The 18928-nt window shown below is 48.8% G+C and overlaps 7 protein-coding genes across 7 annotated transcripts; 2 read left to right on the top strand and 5 right to left on the bottom strand.

The window, feature by feature from the left end:
- Positions 1-213: 213 nt before the first annotated feature.
- Positions 214-1551, bottom strand: CI109_105255 (uncharacterized protein; the record flags this gene model as incomplete). The annotated part of the gene is made up of 6 exons (XM_032003278.1): positions 214-301; positions 370-543; positions 715-1151; positions 1243-1330; positions 1411-1472; positions 1540-1551. The coding sequence occupies 6 exons, from the start codon at positions 1549-1551 to the stop codon at positions 214-216; spliced, it is 861 nt and encodes a 286-aa protein (XP_031862600.1).
- Positions 1552-2108: 557 nt separating this feature from the next.
- On the bottom strand, positions 2109-4383 carry CI109_105254 (uncharacterized protein; the record flags this gene model as incomplete). Its single annotated transcript, XM_032003277.1, has 5 exons — positions 2109-2607; positions 2677-3323; positions 3396-3610; positions 3723-4091; positions 4164-4383. The coding sequence occupies 5 exons, from the start codon at positions 4381-4383 to the stop codon at positions 2109-2111; spliced, it is 1950 nt and encodes a 649-aa protein (XP_031862599.1).
- A 1017-nt stretch (positions 4384-5400) lies between these two features.
- Positions 5401-7685, bottom strand: CI109_105253 (uncharacterized protein; the record flags this gene model as incomplete). The annotated part of the gene is made up of 14 exons (XM_032003276.1): positions 5401-5528; positions 5616-5714; positions 5780-5871; positions 5924-6044; positions 6086-6148; positions 6209-6335; positions 6389-6566; positions 6626-6814; positions 6873-6910; positions 6963-7041; positions 7110-7250; positions 7320-7393; positions 7450-7520; positions 7571-7685. The coding sequence occupies 14 exons, from the start codon at positions 7683-7685 to the stop codon at positions 5401-5403; spliced, it is 1515 nt and encodes a 504-aa protein (XP_031862598.1).
- A 308-nt stretch (positions 7686-7993) lies between these two features.
- On the top strand, positions 7994-9655 carry CI109_105252 (uncharacterized protein; the record flags this gene model as incomplete). Its single annotated transcript, XM_032003275.2, has 8 exons — positions 7994-8009; positions 8070-8317; positions 8369-8464; positions 8523-8684; positions 8758-8981; positions 9040-9182; positions 9257-9429; positions 9521-9655. 8 exons carry the CDS (start codon positions 7994-7996, stop codon positions 9653-9655), a joined length of 1197 nt encoding a protein of 398 aa, XP_031862597.2.
- A 1232-nt stretch (positions 9656-10887) lies between these two features.
- CI109_105251 (uncharacterized protein) lies at positions 10888-12698 on the bottom strand (the record flags this gene model as incomplete). The annotated part of the gene is made up of 7 exons (XM_032003274.1): positions 10888-10926; positions 11000-11330; positions 11446-11596; positions 11661-11688; positions 11754-11836; positions 11901-12519; positions 12597-12698. 7 exons carry the CDS (start codon positions 12696-12698, stop codon positions 10888-10890), a joined length of 1353 nt encoding a protein of 450 aa, XP_031862596.1.
- Positions 12699-12982: 284 nt separating this feature from the next.
- On the top strand, positions 12983-15514 carry CI109_105250 (uncharacterized protein; the record flags this gene model as incomplete). Its single annotated transcript, XM_032003273.1, has 8 exons — positions 12983-13149; positions 13249-13647; positions 13721-13893; positions 13953-14204; positions 14259-14492; positions 14543-15165; positions 15226-15396; positions 15455-15514. The coding sequence occupies 8 exons, from the start codon at positions 12983-12985 to the stop codon at positions 15512-15514; spliced, it is 2079 nt and encodes a 692-aa protein (XP_031862595.1).
- Positions 15515-16045: 531 nt separating this feature from the next.
- Positions 16046-18851, bottom strand: CI109_105249 (uncharacterized protein; the record flags this gene model as incomplete). Its single annotated transcript, XM_065967622.1, has 9 exons — positions 16046-16261; positions 16365-16444; positions 16598-16723; positions 16805-16868; positions 16932-17063; positions 17204-17422; positions 17498-17941; positions 18017-18718; positions 18849-18851. The coding sequence occupies 9 exons, from the start codon at positions 18849-18851 to the stop codon at positions 16046-16048; spliced, it is 1986 nt and encodes a 661-aa protein (XP_065823694.1).
- Positions 18852-18928: the final 77 nt, after the last annotated feature.

The following is an 18928-nucleotide window of genomic DNA, read 5'->3' as shown; positions in this document are numbered from 1 at the left end:
CCGCATCGTGGATAGATTTGACATCGCATTATGCATATCCTACATATCGATTTATTACACTTGTATTTCGGGACTGAATCGGTGACGTTTACCCACCTGTCTACACTATATACTTGTCAACCAAAAGATAAACCCAAACCTAGACACCATCCAATCCACCCAGTTCCATGACACCTCCGCTCTTTGGACCGTCCGGTCACATCGTCCACTCCTTCACAGGTCGACCGGCTTTTCCTCCCTCTCCTCCTTGAAAATGACATCCTCCGGATTCCGCACATGATCCACCAGAATCTTGTTCATCCTGCACCAATATTTTGTAGAATCAGCAAAACGATACAACCGTGCATGTGTGTATTACACCACACTCACGTGAACATATGTAATCTCTCCGTATGGAACACTTTGAACAGTTTGTCGTCGCATAGGATATATCGTTTATCCGTTTGATCTTGTAGACTTCGCTCTTTCACATAGTCCCAGATGTGTTTGACGACTTGAGGTCGGGATAGGCGTTGGGTGCCAACGAGGTCGGACAGTGCATCGCTGGGGGAGCAGAGAGCGGGTCAGCTTGGGTCTTTCAACATCATAGACAAGAAGAGGACGAGAAAATGGCGCGGTATTCGTTGTGGCACAGAGGAACATCCGTGGGATGAGCCATGAGAGAATAGAGAGCGAGGAAGTCATGACGACTGCGAGAGTCTCTACTACACTCACCTTAGTATTAACTCCTTGTTGAACGCCGTATTGCCCGCTTCCCCGCCTCTTCGCTTCTTCTTGACCTCCCCTTCTCCTTCTCCATCACTACCCACATTCGCCTTACTCTTCTTCACCACCTTCTTCCTCTTCTTCACGACTTTCCCATTCGCACCCGCTCTTGTCGGTCTGGCGCCTCTCGAACTTGACCCTTCTCCATCAAATTGACTTTGTAATCGTCTAGCCATCTGTTCGTCCGTCTCTTCTTGTTCATCCTCCGAAGCGGCGGAAGCGGAGATGGATACTGATGGTTTCCGTTCTCGTTTCGCAGCTCGTAGAGGTTCGGGTTGAGAAGATTGCGGTGGTTCTAACTTCGGTTGTGTAGTGAGCGGAACATCGTCGGACGATGCGGGCGATACTGGCGCGGGAGCGGTAAGAGAATCGTATATCTCGCTGATCTGTATTCGTCCGCAAATACTAGGATCAGCTAATCTGATATACCTCATAGCTGTATGGCAAAGGGTGAGTTCAAATTGAGTGGTAACTCACTACTTCGTCAATCTTCGATCGTGAAGCTTTGATAGCACTCTCATCTTCACCTTTGGCTACTAGCTGTTTCCGAACAGCTTTGGCCGAGCTACGACATGGCACGACAAGGAACAAAAAATCAGTCACGCCCATCGCGTCATGTGTATTGGTGGGAGTCATCAAGCTCACACAGTGGATAAGTCGCTCGTCTCTAGGATATGACGAATTTGAGGAGTGAGTCGTTGGATGTACTGCGCCAAGGTGGATGTCAACGAACTCCCTTCGGAATGTGCCCGAGTCTTAGGAATAAGAACTCACTTGATCCGTCATCTCGTTTGCATTAGCTCTGGTTGTTACGTTCGAATGTCGCGCGACGATGTTGTATCAGAGATAAGAGACGACTCATGTACGGGAAAGAGAGTGGATGGAAACGCGAAAGGAACGAGGTTAATGTTGTTGATGCAGCTGGCGGCAGACGACGGATTGAGAGATCACGTGGCAAACGAGTGATCTTCTTACCATGACTGCACGACACATCTCTCGTCTAAATCCATGTCATGCAGCTTAGATACCGATGTCATGCGTGCTTTCGCTCCTGATACGATATAAGCTGGATCACCAGGTATTCACTATACGTATACGATGTGCACGATGCAGTTCAATCATGATCCAAGGTGGTGATAACAGATGTGGCGGATGACTGCGTTCTGCATTCGACAACGCCGCCGCGCCCACAGTGGTATTGGTGAAATATACTTTTGACTCTCACGACCTGTGCGATCCAATTTTGTACTAAACATCAGAGTATCAAGCAGCTATGCATTACTTTCTCCCTGAAATCGAAGTTATGATGATGAAAGCTGATCTACTCCGTGAATGCTGCCAGCCTAAAGGTCCTTCTTGTAGTAGTCCCTCAACTTTTGATGCCACCTCTTCTCCCCTTGAGCCTCTGTCGGCTGATACGTAGGAGCCTCTACGACAGTCCCGTCGAGTCCTTTGCTCGTGACCGCGTTCTGTTGTTTGCCGAGATAGAAATCGGGCATGAAGAAGGTAGCGATGAGCGGGATCGTGCTCAAGCACAGAGCACAGATGGCAAGATGACCACTAGTGTTGGAATAAGCTCTAATAGCACCTTGACGAATAGGGTCGTGGAAGTCGTATGCCGTGATGACGGAGATGGACCCGTAGAGCTTCTTGATCGTAGCAGCTGAGGCCGATGGGATCTCTCGTCGTAATTGGTCAGGCATCATGTCTGTCCAGATGGCAGCTGCGATCGCACCACCGACTGAAGAACCGAGAGTCGACCAGAGTGATAAGAGGGAGATGATCGAAGCCATGTCTTCATGAGGTACCGATGCTTGCGAACCGACCCTAGCCCCGACAACACTATACGAAAGCACAGCAGTCAGCAAAGATGATTCATTGGGCCGGGTCTTCAATCCGAGGCTGACTTACCTGAAAGAGCCAAGACAGAAGATCAGTTGCGAGGCGGTAAGCCTGGCAGTATCTCGTGTCATACGGTTGGTTCCTGCCTCGATGAGCAAACCGTAGGCGATAAGTTTGGTCGCGTTACCGAAGACCATCAAGGACTTGTAACGATGTGTTCGACGCTGAAGGAGACCGACAACAGGACTGACAAGACAAAGTCCGATGGTGGTAATGCCGATGAAGATGGTCTGTACATAGGTCGACCAAGGGGTGATGACGTTGATATAAGAGAAGAAGTAGGTGTTTCGGACTGATGAACCCATCTGACTGAAGATGTTGACCGTGACAGCGGCGAGGAAAGCTCGGTTGAACAAGATCCTCTTTGTCATCAAAGGTTTCGGGGCGAGGTACATCTCGTAGAGGACGAACAAGCCAAAGATGACAAAACCAACAACGAGCATAGCGATGATCGAAGGGTTGTTCCACCCTCCCTTGGCACCCTTTCGGAGTGTGAAGGGCATCAAGATCATGGCGAAAGCAAAGGCGAGTAAGATGAGACCAAGAAGATCAATCTCGATGATACCGTTGTACAGTGCTCGAAGCCATCCTTGTCGAGAGAGACCGTCTGAGTCGATCTGTCCAGTCCTCTGTTGTTTCGAGCCTGCAATAGTGGTCTATCACGACAACATACGTATGAGCACACTAGACGATATTTTCCGTATTTTGAATTGGATCTGGACACTCACCATACCAAGCTTCTTGCCTCTGAATTGCATGGCGTACAAGGTGATGATAGCTGGAGTGAGAAGGACTGGGACCATAATGGCAAACATTCCCATGCCCCATCGCCAGTTGTCTTCGAGTCCGGAGGTGATGAAACCATTGATGGGTACCGTGACAATGAAAGGTAGTGACAAGAGAGAGCCGAAGAAACCCCTCCATTCCAATACGGTCAAATCACCTATCGGAGCTCAAGGTCAGCCGGTGCCAGAGGGCAAAACGAGACTTTTGATGGCGGGGAGTAATGGAAAGCAGATGCAGGTACAGGCTGAGGTGAGTGTGCTTCAACTCACCGACGATGATATCACTCAGCAGATCCAATCCACTCTTCCCCGCAGCAGTGAAACACATTCCAATCGTATAAGCCGGGAAAGTCTGAGCTGAAGCAGCGACGACGAATCCTACGACGTAAAAGACAAGAACGATCACGTATGTCGTAGGACGAGAAGTTATATCTGCCATTTTCCCAATGAACGGTTTACTAACGGCTCGGATGATTTGACTCGCTGTGCTGACGGCGGCGAGATTTGCGTGCTGACCGAAACTGGATGTAGCCCATGGTGCGAAGATGGTAGTGGTGATACCTTGGTCGAAAGCGTAGACGAACATTGTAAGACCGATAGAGATTGCCAAAGACCAGAGCAAGATTTTGCCCGTTCGACCTAGTCGACGAAACGAATGACCCTATCAGCATAACGGGTAGTGCAAAGTGGTGAATCAGTGAGCTGACTGACCTGACTGGTACAAGACTCTGTTGAAGGCTTCCACCTTGCTCACACCAGCCTCGACGGGAGCACCCTCGTCCCTATCTCCGACATTCTTCTCATTCTCAGACGGCGAGTCCGACTTCGAGGTCGAGTCGGAAGTAAGAGACTGTTGATTATGGTCGTGGTCGTACAGCAAAGTACCATCCGTTCCAGACGATGGTGATCCGGGCGATTTCTCGTGAGCCATGGTAGGTTGTCGTTGGATAGTAGCAGTTTGCAGAATATGCGATTCAGTACGTTATGTTATGCATCTCCAAATTGACTTTTTCCTAATATATGAGTTAGTATGACGAATGCCCCCGATATCTGATAAGTCAAGAGAGAATTTTACACCCAACGCCAAGCTAAAGAAAAGGGTGGAGCCCTTGTGTCACGATGGCGCAAAGGGTTCGACATCGGCCGACCTCCCCTTTGGCCCTTAGGAGTGTACTGTGCACGCGCGAGTCTTCACCTTGTCTCTCACAGAATAGAGAGATGGGGAACAGGGACAAATGCATTTTCGACGCTAACGTTTACGGCCGAATTGGAGTTTTACTATCTGATTAGCTTAGCTTATCATCCAAGCAAAGTGGTGCCAAGCCTTTTGTACAAAAAAAAAGTTCCGGGGAGGAGTTGTTGAGGGTTCGATGGTTTGTGGCGTCAGGCAAAAGGACCATTAAACCGTTCTCCGACACAGAACTATTTCCGAGTGGTGTCTTTCACCCGATCAGCTGTGAACCGATCAAGTATGTCACATGTTTGCTTTCGCTTCGGGCGACTATTCCACCTGTCCTGTGATATGACTAAACAGTCGTGAAGGGGGCAAGAGAACGAGTCGAGCTGGAACAGGCTGTAATCGATTCACACAAGCGAAGACGAAAGACTGCATGCTGTAGACGTAGCGCAAAGTGAAGACGTAGATACCGCGATGGACGTACTTGCGAGTCGCGCGCATCATGAGGTACACTTCGTTCGACGCTAAACTGTGACCTTGAAGATCGACGTACAACTTCGCCTAAACAGCCCTTTAAATTCGTTCCGATCAGGGCTGTGAGAGCAACAACCTGTCCTCCCTACTCATGGGCTTCTCCCGATTCAGCACATGCTGCGTGAGATTCCACTTTGATGCAGTAGACACCTCCTGGAACCTGTATTCATATACCTAGCGTTCTACAATGTGTCAATAGCATACAAGCACTTCCCGAGAAATTCTCCCGAAGCAGATCTAGTAGAAATGACGGTACATCGGATTGGCTGGACCATCCTGGAGAGCAGCGGTAGGTACGTCCTTACTAGACCACTGTACACCTTGCTCGCGATTACGTCGACGATTGTCGAGTACCATGTGTACACCTGAAGACAGATATAACGTTAGTGAGTGAGGGACGCATCAGAGACACTCTGCTCGCGCCCAGGACTTTGACTTTGGCTAGGACTCACGTAAACCGATAAGAACACATATTCCCAATGCAGCGATAGCAGCAGACACGATCAAAGGTGTCACGTATTTCGGTGCGAATTGAGACAAGAAGATATTGGCTGGATGTGTTGAAGAGGTTGTAATCAGTCCAAGTACTGTTCGGGCACCGCCGCGGTGAACTTACCAGAGACAATACCCCCTGCGTTGGAACCAAAGTTCATGACAGCCGATCGGAATGCCCGTGAGTTTTCACGTGTCGTATTGTTTTGTACGAAGCTGACAAGCGTCAGACCTGTACGTACCAGTAACAATAGGACATGTGGCTCACCTCTGGAACAAGACACTGGGGATGAAACTGCCCGACGCGATAAGGAAGGTACAGAAGTATCCCGCTCCGATCTTCGATACAGGTAGACATGCAAGAGTGATGGTACCGATCACAACAAGACCTATCAGAGATTAGCAAAAAGCGATCAGACCTATTACTCACCGTTGGCACACATCACGTGAATCGTACGTTCTCGTTGATAATCCGATGAGATGACGAAGACCCCTACATGGAAATCAGCAATCAAACGGAGACTGCTGGACTGCAGGTTGGACAACAACTCACACATGACGATGACGGCGCAGGAGTATGGTGCGACGGTGTAGAGATTGGTCTTGACTGTTGAGAACCCCCATCGACCAATGATCTGTGTCAGGAAGACCGAAGCAGTGGAGTTCGCAACACCATAGATCTTAAAGGGGCTTCAGCCACAGATGACAGTGATGTGCGTTACCTCTCGCTCACCAAGCAGTAAAATCCCCAGACCCAAGTCTGCCATTCAGCAGCAGGACGGATGTACTCTTTCCAAGAGAATGCGGCATTGACTTGAGTCGTCGAATCTTTGAGTAGACGCATGACGCCGACCGTCTTCTCCACCGGACTGAGAAACTTGGCATGAGTCGGATATGTAGGGAGAATCCACCTGTATGATACAACGTCAGTAAGTGCAAGGTAGCATCACTAGGTCTGCGGGAAACTCACCATGAGACCAAAGCCACAACGATTGTCAATCCACCCTCGATCAAGAACAACAATTGCCACCCCTTCAACGACGAGTTGACCTGGAAAAGACCGTACGATAGCAAGCCGGAAAAAGCGCCAGAGACAGCGACCATGCTGTACCATGCCGCCATCCGTTTACCGAGCTCGGCTCGGGTATAGAAACATGCACTGGGCGATGTCAGAGCCACAGACCTTCGATGGAGGATAGGTGAGTGGGGTAACTCACAGGTACATGATGAGAGAAGCGCCGAAACACCCTTCAAACTATATGTATGTCAGCCAGAGCTTGCAAGGAGGTAAGGCCATCGTCACTCACACAACCGAGAAGTAATCGAACTACTAAACATTCCGCAAAGTTTCTAACAGCAGCATTGATCATTGCCATAGTTCCCCAGCTAAAGCCCATTACCATCTATCAGTGAGAAATACTGTATGTATGTTTCTTTTCCCGTGTGGAACTTACCCAAACATGTATATGGGAAGCATTGTGGGTGGACCAAATTTCTTGCTCAAGAATGTTCCCGGGTATGCCATACAACAATAAGGTATGAAAAAGACTGTGAGCATCACGTTCCACTGATTACCAGTGAAACCGAGGTCTTTGCTGTGATCAAGGTGATCAGTATATCACCCCTCTTTCGCGATATCACAACAGTGTGATTGTTGGACTTACTCCATATGGTCAGACTTGGCGTTGGAGACATTGCCTCGGTCAAGAGCTGAGAAGAGGTACATCGTCATGGCGATCTGTCTCCGACTGTTAGTTTGGGACATAGTCGAAATGGAAGAAATCAGAAACCGACCGGTAAGATACGAAGATCGTACGCTCGCAAGACCTTGGCGTTCAGTTGTGGGTCCATGTCATATCCCTCAACTGTTACTAGGGTCAGTTTGGCATGACAAGAATCGATATTTAAGACTCACCTTGTTCTGGTGTAAAGTTGTAATCACCATTATCGCCAGCGAAATCAGGTGGGATAGCCTCGAATATAGCGACTCGTTCCTCCGACTTCTCCTTAAGCGATTCTTCACGATCCATGGTTATTACTGTATATATTTCTGTCACCTTTCTTCATTGGAAGGAAGAAATTGGTCATCATGAACGATCGTCAGTCGATATAAATACCGCGAACGAGTAGCTTAGGTCTCACTGATAAGACCACTGCCAGTAATGTATCGTTATCAGTGGAACTATCGCTGTTGGCCGTCTCGTTCGGATTCAACCGATACGGGTGGGCTATCCGAGATTCCGATCATCGGTTTTGACCGTGAGAATGCTGTCATTGCTTATCGCGACAGCGATATTTTCTGCAATGCACCAATACTCGTTGCTAGCTATGGCCCGCAATGCCGACTTGTAGAGGTTCATAGATCAAGTGAAAGGATCAATCAATCGAGATAACATAGAACCCAAACTTCCAAGATCGTCTCGTGGTGATATTATCATCGAGTACCTACGATATGCCCGTTGCTATACCCACCCTCAGACCTTGGATCCCGCCAGCGGAGACCAAAGCGGACGTGAAATGGGCCAACCTTCGCACTATCGACCTAAGTCAATTCGATTCTCCCATCGCCGTCGAGCGTGAAGCCGTGTACGAAAACTTCAAGACTGCTGTCTTTGAAGATGGGTTCTTGTATCTTGTCAACTTTGGTCTCACCCAAGAAGAGGTAAGCGATGCCAACTGCATTGAAGTTACCGGACTAAATCATCGGAGATAGATCGACGAGCAATTCGCTATAGCTCAAAACGCTCTGATCGACTCGCAAATAACTCCAGAAGAGAAAGAACGGCTGGAATGGAAATATCTTAATACCGTCAGTGAGCGATGTCTGCGTCCTTCCGACATGTCTTGCTGATCGCATTTGTAAATAGGGTAAATACACTGGTTACAAGCCTCGAGGTTACTGGGACATTGCCAAGGGAGTCAAAGACAATGTCGAGAGTTTCAACTATTACAGCGAGACGATGTGCGATGGTGGTCATCTTCCAGTGTGTCTTCGAAATCACATCGACAAGATCGCTCAGTTTAACCAGGTAACTTGATGTTGAGACTTGATACTATAGTACGATACAAAAGCACGAAGCTAATTCCAGAATTTGTGCGCAGTATTGCCACGATGTCATCAACAAGAAACTCCTATCTCTATTATCCCGAATGTTGGAACTGCCTGAAAACTACCTCTGGGACAACGTACAGTCCCACAACGGTGTCATCGGTGAAGGATACTTTCGACAAATGATGTTCCATCCTGTATCAGAGAGCAATAGGAAGAAGGCGGAAGTCCAGATGCACGGACATCAAGATTACGGTGTGACCACTCTCCTCCTCAGGTAAGTCAGTCGATCTATTTTCCACTGGAAGTGTGAACACTTGTTGATAGGTAAGCAGTCAGCCGATTGCAGCACTACAGGTCCTTTCGGCAGATGGAGATTGGCGATATGTCAAATACAAGCCTGGTGGTATGATCGTCAATCTCGGAGAAGTGCTCGAGTTTCTCAGTGGAGGTCATCTGCCTGCGACCAGGCACAGAGGTGAGTACTGGCCCGTGATCAATGTTCCCCACCCGGCGACATACTCAAGCCTGACGATTGATTACGAATCGCAGTAACCCAATGTCCCCCTGATCAAGCCGATCAATATCGTTTGACTATTGGTCTTTTCACTGCTGCCAAAAATGATGTCTCGCTTGCGCCTTTGACCACCTCACCTCTTCTCGCTCGAGAAGGCTATGTCTCGCGATTCGAACCGGGAGCAGAAGGAATCGTCGATGCCACAAAGGTAAGTACCCAACTGGGCACTGATTAATCCGGATAGTCAGAACCGAGAATACAAAGACGGAGCTAATGACTCATGACTTCAATGTAAATAGATCCCTACGGCGGAGGAATGGAGGATAGCTAGAGTGTTGCGATCCCAAACACCCCCAGAAGACATTGTCGAAGTGAAAGGGGTGAAATACAACCGTCAGTATTTCAGAGGTATCTACGTCCTGGAGCCGATCTAAGTAGGATGAATCAATCCATGTAAAATGTATTGTTGAACGATGTCTCGCATCATCTATCTACGGGCAGAGATCAAATCATAGGCCCAGTAGGAACAGCTGTAAGGGTGAAGGGTCGGTATGAGTAAGAAGAATTGTGAATGTGGCGAACTACCGTATTTGAGTTGCCCCAACCTTTTGGCGAGTTTGGTCATACTGCGTAACCTTAACCATATCAACAATGAACCTCGTTCATTCCGCACTTTTTTCATATGTTCAAGTGTGATCATATCTCATATGTTTGTGGACTCGAATCATGTAAATCCCTAATCTTTCACTCTAGTCATATCATGTCAAATCCAACAATTCACACCTTCCCGTTTACCGAGCCGAACACATCTTCATGATGATTGAAGGATCAAAGCTTCATCACACCTCGACGACGAGCACGAACCGTCCCACTTTTGATGATGAGATGATCGCACGTCGTGCTCAAAAGGAACAAGAAGCGTCAGATGACAATTTGCTATTCACAAGAATCCAACTTGCGATCCAGAGGGCGGATCTTGTTCTTCTCGAATATGTAAGTGGACCAACCGAAGCCGTTACCTGTTGCTCCACCTTCTTCTGTGCCAGATCGTAGTACCCGTGCTGATCGATTGGAGGGGATAGGAGTTGGACGAAATGAAACGCACTTTAGCGGAAAAGGAAGACATACCCAAATATGAAGAAGACACCTGGTCCACCTCCGCCTCTGCTTCCGATTGGAAGAGCGACTCGACGTGTTCTTGTTCGTGCTCGCAATGCGATCGTGCGACTGAGTGAGTATCGACAAGTCAACCCTGCAATGAAAAATACGACATCCGCCGTCATTGTCTGGGCCACTGACCTGTCCAGAAGTCACACTCAAATGGCATCGCCTTCTTCGTCGATATCAACGCCATCGCGGCAGATCGCTGGCTTCTTCAGGGCTAAGACCAAAGTTGGAGGGAAGGAAGTCAAAAGTATGTTTAGTCAGAGTGACTAGCACCCGCCACCGACCGGGCCGGATACAATCTGTCGGCTGACTCGCAATCTTGGTCTACCGTAGCTCTTGCGAAGCTTCTTTCGTGGGAACGCTTCCTCGCGATCCTTCGTTCAAAGAAACGAACGTGGTATGCACGGAGCTGAATGCAAGTTGGGAATATATGGCGATGCAAAAAGCACACAACTATCGTTGAAGGTTTCGTAACGATGCATAGCGTGCATAATGTGAACTACAAGAAGAATGTTCGCCTCGAAACCTCCATCTTTGGCTGAAAATCCACCCATTATCAGCTCTTGCGACTTACCGGAACTTTGTGATACCCAGCAAAATTGCGAACTCACCTTCCACTTCCATTCGTACTCTTGCTCCTCGTCCAAAGCTGGAACCTTGATGCCACCATTCTCTGCCTTCTTCCCCTTTCCACTCTGCGGTTTCCCGATCTCAGCCATAGCCTCATCTTCATCCTGTTTCTCTTGTCTCGCCAATTCCTCATCATCTTCATCGTCGTCCATCTCCTCGTCATCCGAAGCCGCTTCACGATCGCCACCAGTTGGCGCTCGACCATCGGGAGCTGTGACGGACGGTAAGCCCTTTCGGAGCCATCGGAGTTTGAGAGTGAATCGGGGTCCGATCTCTTGCAGTTTGGCAGAGGTTGCGGAGGAGAACATGTATCTGGGCGAGAGTCATACAAGTCAGCCCTGTGCATTAAAACAGCACATGCAACCTCGTTGCGCGTTGTGTCAAGAAGGAAGACAAGAAGAGAGAGTAAAGGCTTCTGTCAACTCACCGATGTCGTCTGAAGAACAGGAAATCTCGCTGATTGTGAAGCGTCACAACCTGTCGTCCTCTGAACTGCGGTTGAGGGGGGAACAGAGAACCGAACAATCTTCCGACACTGTTACCCAAGAGAGTAGTGAAATTGTTAAGGATGAGCTCGGCTGCAAAAGTGAGGTGATGAAGGTTAGCTTCTCGATGTGCACTCCTGCAAGCTGAGTGACTCACGAGAATGAGGTGTGGGACGAGCGTGACCCTAGAAGACATCGAGGTCATAGTCAGCATGATGGCCAGTCCAAGATAATTTGGCTTGAAACTCACAAAGAGGTTGGCACTAGGGATCACACTTGATAGTCTGAAGTATGCTGTAGGTCCAGCCGGAAGGTTGATAAGGGTGATGGCGTCTGAACACCGAAACATCGTCAGTACAATTACACCAACTTGCCGAAGCAGCAAGGCATTACATACTAGGCGATTTGTGATCCTCATTGACGACGATCAAAGCCGCATAACCTCTCTTACCCGCCCATCGTGCCACTCGCCCAATTTCAAACCCTCTTCCTTTAGGCCGCTTGAAGAACTCTCCACCAGGGAAGACGTTTTTCAGATCATCGACGAATTGATAGGTGTATTTGCAGGGTGAGGGAGAAGTAGTGATGAGAATTTTGGGAGGGGGTTGGTTCAGTACTGGTTGGGCTGGTGTCTCCTCTGCCTCGCCTTCTGCCTCTTCTCCGTCTGCTTCACCTCCCTCCTCATCGGCCTCATCGCCATCTGCTTCTTCGCCGTTTGCAGTAGACGCCTTTGATCGCGATGGTCCAGCTTCAGGCATCTCCTCTTCATCATCATCGTCATCTTCCTCTTCTTCCTCGCTATCGTCTTCATCCTCTGACTCCACCCGCTCTCCATTGATCATCCGACTAGCCTCCTCTGCTCTCCTCTCCAAATCTCGCAGGGTAGCAGGATCAGCAGTGAGGTAAGACGTCGAATCAAATTGACGAGTGTTATCGAGTGTCTTCGGGACGTTCTTAGCCAGTCGGGCGGCCTTCAAAGCAGCACCATTCGTCTTGTCCTTTTCGGCTTTCTTCGTCTAGAAGTACGGAACGGGATCAGCATTGCGTCGATGAAGTCTGCGGTCAGAGCTGAAATGGGAGGGACAGGACATACCTCTAAACGACGTTGTAACTTGGCCTGACTCCTCTCCCGCTTGTTCTTACGATGCTGTTCGGATCGTTTGTCCGCATTCTTGATCTTCTCGCCTCGTGCCATGATGCCAATGTATACTCTGTCTGTGTATTAACCTAAGCGGTTGTTGATCAATGCATAGATAGAGAAAGGTTGGAGGTTGATTTTTGAAATTGTTGCTGTACTCGTTAGCAGTTGGTGGAGGCAAAAACAGAGAGATTTTCAACCTAAAATGGGTCACATTAATAAAAGCTGCACTTCGCGGTGATGATACACAAATAAAGCAGTTAAAGAGTCGCGTCAACCAACAACATCAACATTTCTTCATCTTCCTTCTCCATCGACTTGACATACTGATAAATATCACCATGCCGTCGCTCGTCACCTCTCGACAAAGCAGTACGAACAGCTTGTCACTGCCGCAACGGACCATGTCTCGAGTGAACTCAATAAAGCGAGAATGGGGAGATGACGATGAAGAAACGAAATCGACATCGAGCTCTGGGGAGATCACATGGAGTCCAAGTCCAGACAGGTGAGTGCGGTGTCCAGTCGTCTTCTCTCCCCGTTGCATACTCTCCTCAATATAAGCTGCGCGGTGGCTGATCACCTAGCTGACACTTTCGTTCCGCAGGGTCAAGCGGAAAGGGAACGTTGCTCCGCTTCCACCAGCTCCTCAACAACCCAATTTTGCCTCTTCCTCGTCTTCCTCCTCAAGACCCAGCGCACCCTCCGCCGGTACAGGCGACACACCGGCAGAAAGGAGACGGAAAGCTATCCTTGCAGCCATGTCCCAAAATACCGACCTCCCTTCCATATCCAAGAACGCTCCCGCTTCCTCATCGAGCAAACAATCATTACCATCTTTATCAACGAATGCTGCTTCTTCCTCAACCGCCATTGTGACACAGACTTTACCCAGTGCTCAAAGGACAAGGATACCTCCAACCCCTATGTCGCAGCAGGAGCTGCCGAGCCTGCCCTCTTCCGCTGCGGCTTTGAAGAGAGCTTTGCCTTGGGAGGAAGAACATGCGTGAGCTTTCATCTTTGACGACCGATCATGTGATCAGTGGGACTTAAGGCTCACATGGCGGTTCTTATTTCAGTATGTCAAAGCGAGCAATGGCGAGGACAAACTCTACCGGGAAGACCAAGATTGCCACATCTAGCGGACCTTCACTCAACATCAAGCAGAGAGTGGTGCTGAGTGCAGAGCAACAAAAGGTTTTGCAATTGGTGGTAGCGGAAGGGAAGAACATCTTCTTCACAGGTAGTGCTGGTGAGTAGACGTCTGTGCAAGATTTGTGCGGTCTTAGCTGATCATGGTACATGTGTCAGGTACCGGAAAGTCCGTCCTGCTTCGTGAGATCATCAAGAACCTTCGAAGAAAATACGCCACCGCTCCCGATGCTGTTGCCGTTACCGCTTCTACCGGTATCGCAGCATGTAATATCGGAGGTGTGACGTTACATTCGTTTGGAGGTGTTGGTTTAGCAATAGAGAAGCCGGATATCCTGCTGGGAAAGCTGAGGAAGAACAGGAAAGCTGCGGCCAGGTGGCAAAGGACAAAAGTCCTGATCATCGATGAGGGTGAGTTGTGTTGCCCATCGGTCCAGGCATCCACATACTGATGCGCAGTACCAGTCTCTATGGTCGAAGGAGACATGTTTGATAAATTCTGCAAACTCGGTCAAATGATCAGGAAGAATCAAAAGCCTTTTGGAGGTATTCAGATCATCGTCACCGGAGACTTTTTCCAACTACCTCCGGTCACAAAAGGTGGTGCGGCGCCGAAATTCTGCTTTGAGGCAGAAATGTGGGATGAAACGATTCACATGTCGGTCAATCTGACGAAAGTGTTCCGACAGAAAGATCAACGTGCGTCTTCTTGCGACTCCTCTGAATTGTAGTGACTGACAACTCTGCAGGTTTTGTCGACATGCTGAACGAAATGCGATTCGGTCGATTGTCACCGCAATCCATAGCTTCCTTCAAGGCACTCTCTCGAACCATCATATACGACGACACGATTGAGCCTACCGAACTATTCCCACGCCGAGAAGATGTCGACAGAGCGAACCGCACTCGATTGCTTCAGCTGAACACAGATGGATATAGCTATACGGCGACTGACGGTGGTGCCATTACCGATCCAAGTCAGAGAGAGAAACTTTTAGCGAATTTCATGGCGACCGGTTATCTTGAGCTGAAAATCGACGCCCAAGTCATGCTGATCAAGAACATGGACGAAACTCTGGTGAACGGTTCGATGGGCAAAGTCATCGGCTTTTGTCACAAAGTGTTATACTTCCAGGATACGTCTGGTAAATGGCAACCCGACGCGGACATTGACGGCTTGGACGAAGACGAGCGTTATAGGAAGATCAAGTTCAGGGATGCGATGGTGTCCAAGCTCTCGGAAGCACATCAGAAACCTTTTCCTGTTGTGCGGTTCAGTGTTCCAGGAGGCGGAGCGAGAGATCTGTTGGTGGAGCCGGATGTATTCAAGGCAGAATTACCGAACGGCGAGATCCAAGCTTCGAGAACACAGGTGAGCTGGTTGATAGATTCCTGAGAATGTGAGGAGTACTGACATTAGCTTGCTTGGCAGTTGCCACTCATTTTGGCCTGGGCAATGTCGATCCACAAATCCCAAGGACAGACATTAGATCGAGTCAAGGTCGATCTCGGCAAAGTATTTGAGAAAGGTCAAGCATATGTCGCGTTATCCCGAGCGACGTCTCTGGAGGGATTGCAAGTGACAGGCTTCAATGCTGAGAAGGTACGTTCCGCGATGGATTATGTTGTCGGAGCGGTTATTGATGTATGACAACGTGTAGGTCATGGCTCATCGAAAGGTTGCGGTGTGGTCTAATACTCTGAAAGACCTCAACGTGTAAGATGCTGTTGTTTACCCTGTGTTCAATTGTATTATCGGTACTGTAGCAAGATTGCGAGTATCATGTGTGGCAAGTCATAAAACCTTATACCTTCATATCATTCTCATGTTGCAGGTTCGTCATTCACACTCATGCGGTCGGTTTATGCATAGACATATGTCGATTATCCGTAGCGTGGTCGTTGTACAGTACATGCGCCCCGAATCTCGATGACTGCTGCGTCTAAGGGCATCGGATGTCAACGCCCTTATCGTCATGAAGTTTAGGGCTTGTCGTTGATCAGACCTGTGTGGTGTTAGGTCTCTGCGCTGCGCGGTTTGGGAGTTCTGCAGTCGGGAGCGGTGAAAGACCTGTCTTCCACATGGAAACTTAGTCTGGGGCCGGTGTAATGTGACGCAGCGTAGTCAAAACATTATATCTGTTCTATCACATATGCTACAGTAACAAGTCCTTTCTTATCTACAGTATCTATCATATCTACAGTATAATTCTCTCTCTCATCCACAGACCTTCTGCTACGAAAACCCCGCCTCACGCTTCGACTCTCTGAGGCTCTTCACGCTCTTTCTCCTCTTTCTCCCTCTTCTCTTGCGCTTCCTTCCTCTGACTCTTATCCATACTCCATCTCTCGAAGACGATCGCCAAGGGTAAACCGATAAGCTCGACTCCGATCAATCCTGCCAAAGCACCAAAGTGGAGTCCTAGTCGATGTTGGAGGTTAGAACCAAAGGCTATGATCTTGTATCCCTAAAAGTCCGAGCAGTAGTTAGCCCTTCATACATTTTCTTGCCACCATGTACCAAGAGTATTGCGAATCGCGAGGAATGGATCAAGGCAAAAATGCACTTACCTCGACATTGTGGTAGAATGGGGTCCAACGCAAGAATCGATAAAAGTTTGGCATCATCTCAATCGGGTAGAAGGATGAGGCTGCGAAGACAATCGACAATGTCAGCGATCTCGCTCAACGAATAATAAGGTTGTTGTGAATAACTCACTGATGTTGACTATTGCGTCACCGACGGATCAAAATGATTAAAAGTCATCAGCACACTTTCTCGTCATATAACAAGATTGACTCACGGATAATCCACATGATCAAGAAGAACGGTAACCATGAAATACCGACCACAGCGAGTGCTGTCTCCATGGCAAACCCCGCTGCGATGATAGTGAAGTAATTGAGTGCCCAGAGCGTGACAAAACCGGCTAAGAGGAGGCGAACATTATCAGTATAAACACATCTCCTTTCGACGGAGCGAGGTCGGCGTTCTTGGGGCGGCAACTCACCACGACCGAGATGATTGTTAAGAGGGACTTGCCAAGCCCTAATAATCAACGTCTCCCAAAGCGACTAAAAGAACCATACGAATATCAGCTTGCGCTCAACAATCCAAGCTGAGTCTGGACCACGTACCAAGAAGAAGTACGCAAGCAAGGGCCAACCGAGTCGTAGTTTGAGCATGCTGGAAAATCGTAACCTGCTCTGCAGACCAGATTTCATCCTTGCTATTCCGCCATACTGAGCGAGGTAGAATGCGAAGATGATCTAATAGTTGGCAAAAACACTGTTAGCACATGATAATCGTTCCCGATCCTGCCTTTGCAACCTTCTCTGACACCGAACACCGAAAACTCTTGGTCGCCTGTCCCTTGCCACGTCCACGATAAGATACCAGTGGCACTCACAAAGTAGATTAAACTAGCTTCCATCGGTGCCGCTCCTGCCCAAGCTGTATTCTCGATCGGTCTTACATCGAAGACCGTATATCCAAATCCTACACCCACTGCTTGTGGGACTCGAGCTGCATTGGTCAGTGCGGTGGGGTTGGTAGTGGAAGATGCGATGAACGATCGAAGGGCTTGTGCTCGTGCTGTGGCGAGTGGGTTCGCAAGTTCTTCGGTGATCTATACGTGCAAAAACGAAGTGTCAGCTAAGTCCGCTCAGAAGACAAAGCGTTGAGAGGATGACATAGGACTCACAATGGCTTCAATGTACAACAGGACGACTTGGTAGAATCTAGCTGAGGAGAAATATATTCCGATCGCTCCAGTGGGATCGTAGTTCGCGTCACCATTCTGCAAAGCGTTTGTCCACGCGCTCGACGCATTCGCATTGATGACCACTGCAGCCCACGCGTCCTGCGCTACAATACTATCTCTCACATCTTGTAGACCATTCGGATAGTCGGCAGGATCCTTGACGACCCACTTGAGATGGACGATGGAGGATGGGAGCGAAGTGAGATAGTTTGCCTGTTGGATCATGGGTCCATTAAGATATGAGTCGCCGGACGGAGTATCGAGAGGAATGAGATTGACAGTCAGGGAAGGAAGGAATGAAGTGAGACGGTAATTTGAGCCCCAGAAGATGGAGAGGCAGATCCACAGCCAGAAGGTGATGAAGGTGTACAACACGGCTCCTTTCTACGGATGTCAAAGACATATTATCAGTGATCAATCATGACAAGCAGAACCAGAGCAGAGTGATTGAGCACCCACCTTAACAGCCTTCCATCTATCTTCTTTGATTTGTTTACTCGTGATCCCCCACTTGTTGTCCACTTGAACATTCTCCCATCCTCTCGGTTCTCGTCCACCTTCATCACCTACACCTCTTCCTCGCGACGCTAGGACTTCTCGACCTGCTGCTCCTGCGCCCGCTGCAGACCCTGCTACCACACCTGCTTTCATGAACCGTTTCTCGGAGGGATCGTGGAGTGGTGATAAGGGAGGATTGATAGTTTCGTCGGAAGTATCTGATCTCCTAGAGTCGCCTGCGATTTGTCGCGAAGGAAGTTCCGGCGTAGTAGGTCTGATAGGTAAAGGTGTAGGAGCAAGTTTAAGTGTTTGTTGATCACCGTGATGATGAATATCTGAAAACGGTTCTCCGACCACTCTACCATCGTCCCCATCTCCTAATCGATCCATCGTGCCGAAGGTATTGGCTAGACTATGTCCGTCGTCCGTCTCCCTTCTTCCTCTCGAAGACTCGGAATCGTCACGACGAAGTGGGACAGATGTGAACGCCCTGTTTCCACCAGTGGATAGCTGGGAGATCGAGGTCAGACCACTCGATGCGCTTGTGTCCCGAGGTAGGGAGAGGTCGTCCGAGAGGGGTCGACCGAGCAGAAGAGGAGGGGGCGAAGCTGACAACATTTGTGAAGATGTATTGTCCATCGTAAAGTCTAGATTGTCCGATAACTAATCAAACGAAGCACAGCACAAAACTAAGACTACAAGCTTGAAACAGAAGTGATTGAATATCGTTCCCGATTGAGTTCGTTTGCATCGTATCGAACCTCGTCTCCATTTACAGCATCTCTCAAAACACCATCCGAGTATGCTCCTTAGCATCATCGTCTTTCGTCCGTACGTACGTATTATTTCAACTTTTAGATCGATCAGGCAGTC

The sequence above is a fragment of the Kwoniella shandongensis genome, chromosome 9, assembly GCF_008629635.2.
Source record: "Kwoniella shandongensis chromosome 9, complete sequence".
Taxonomy (NCBI): Eukaryota; Fungi; Basidiomycota; class Tremellomycetes; order Tremellales; family Cryptococcaceae; genus Kwoniella; species Kwoniella shandongensis.
The sequence above is the reverse complement of the archived record's forward strand: the minus strand, read 5'-3'. Positions and strand labels throughout refer to the sequence as shown.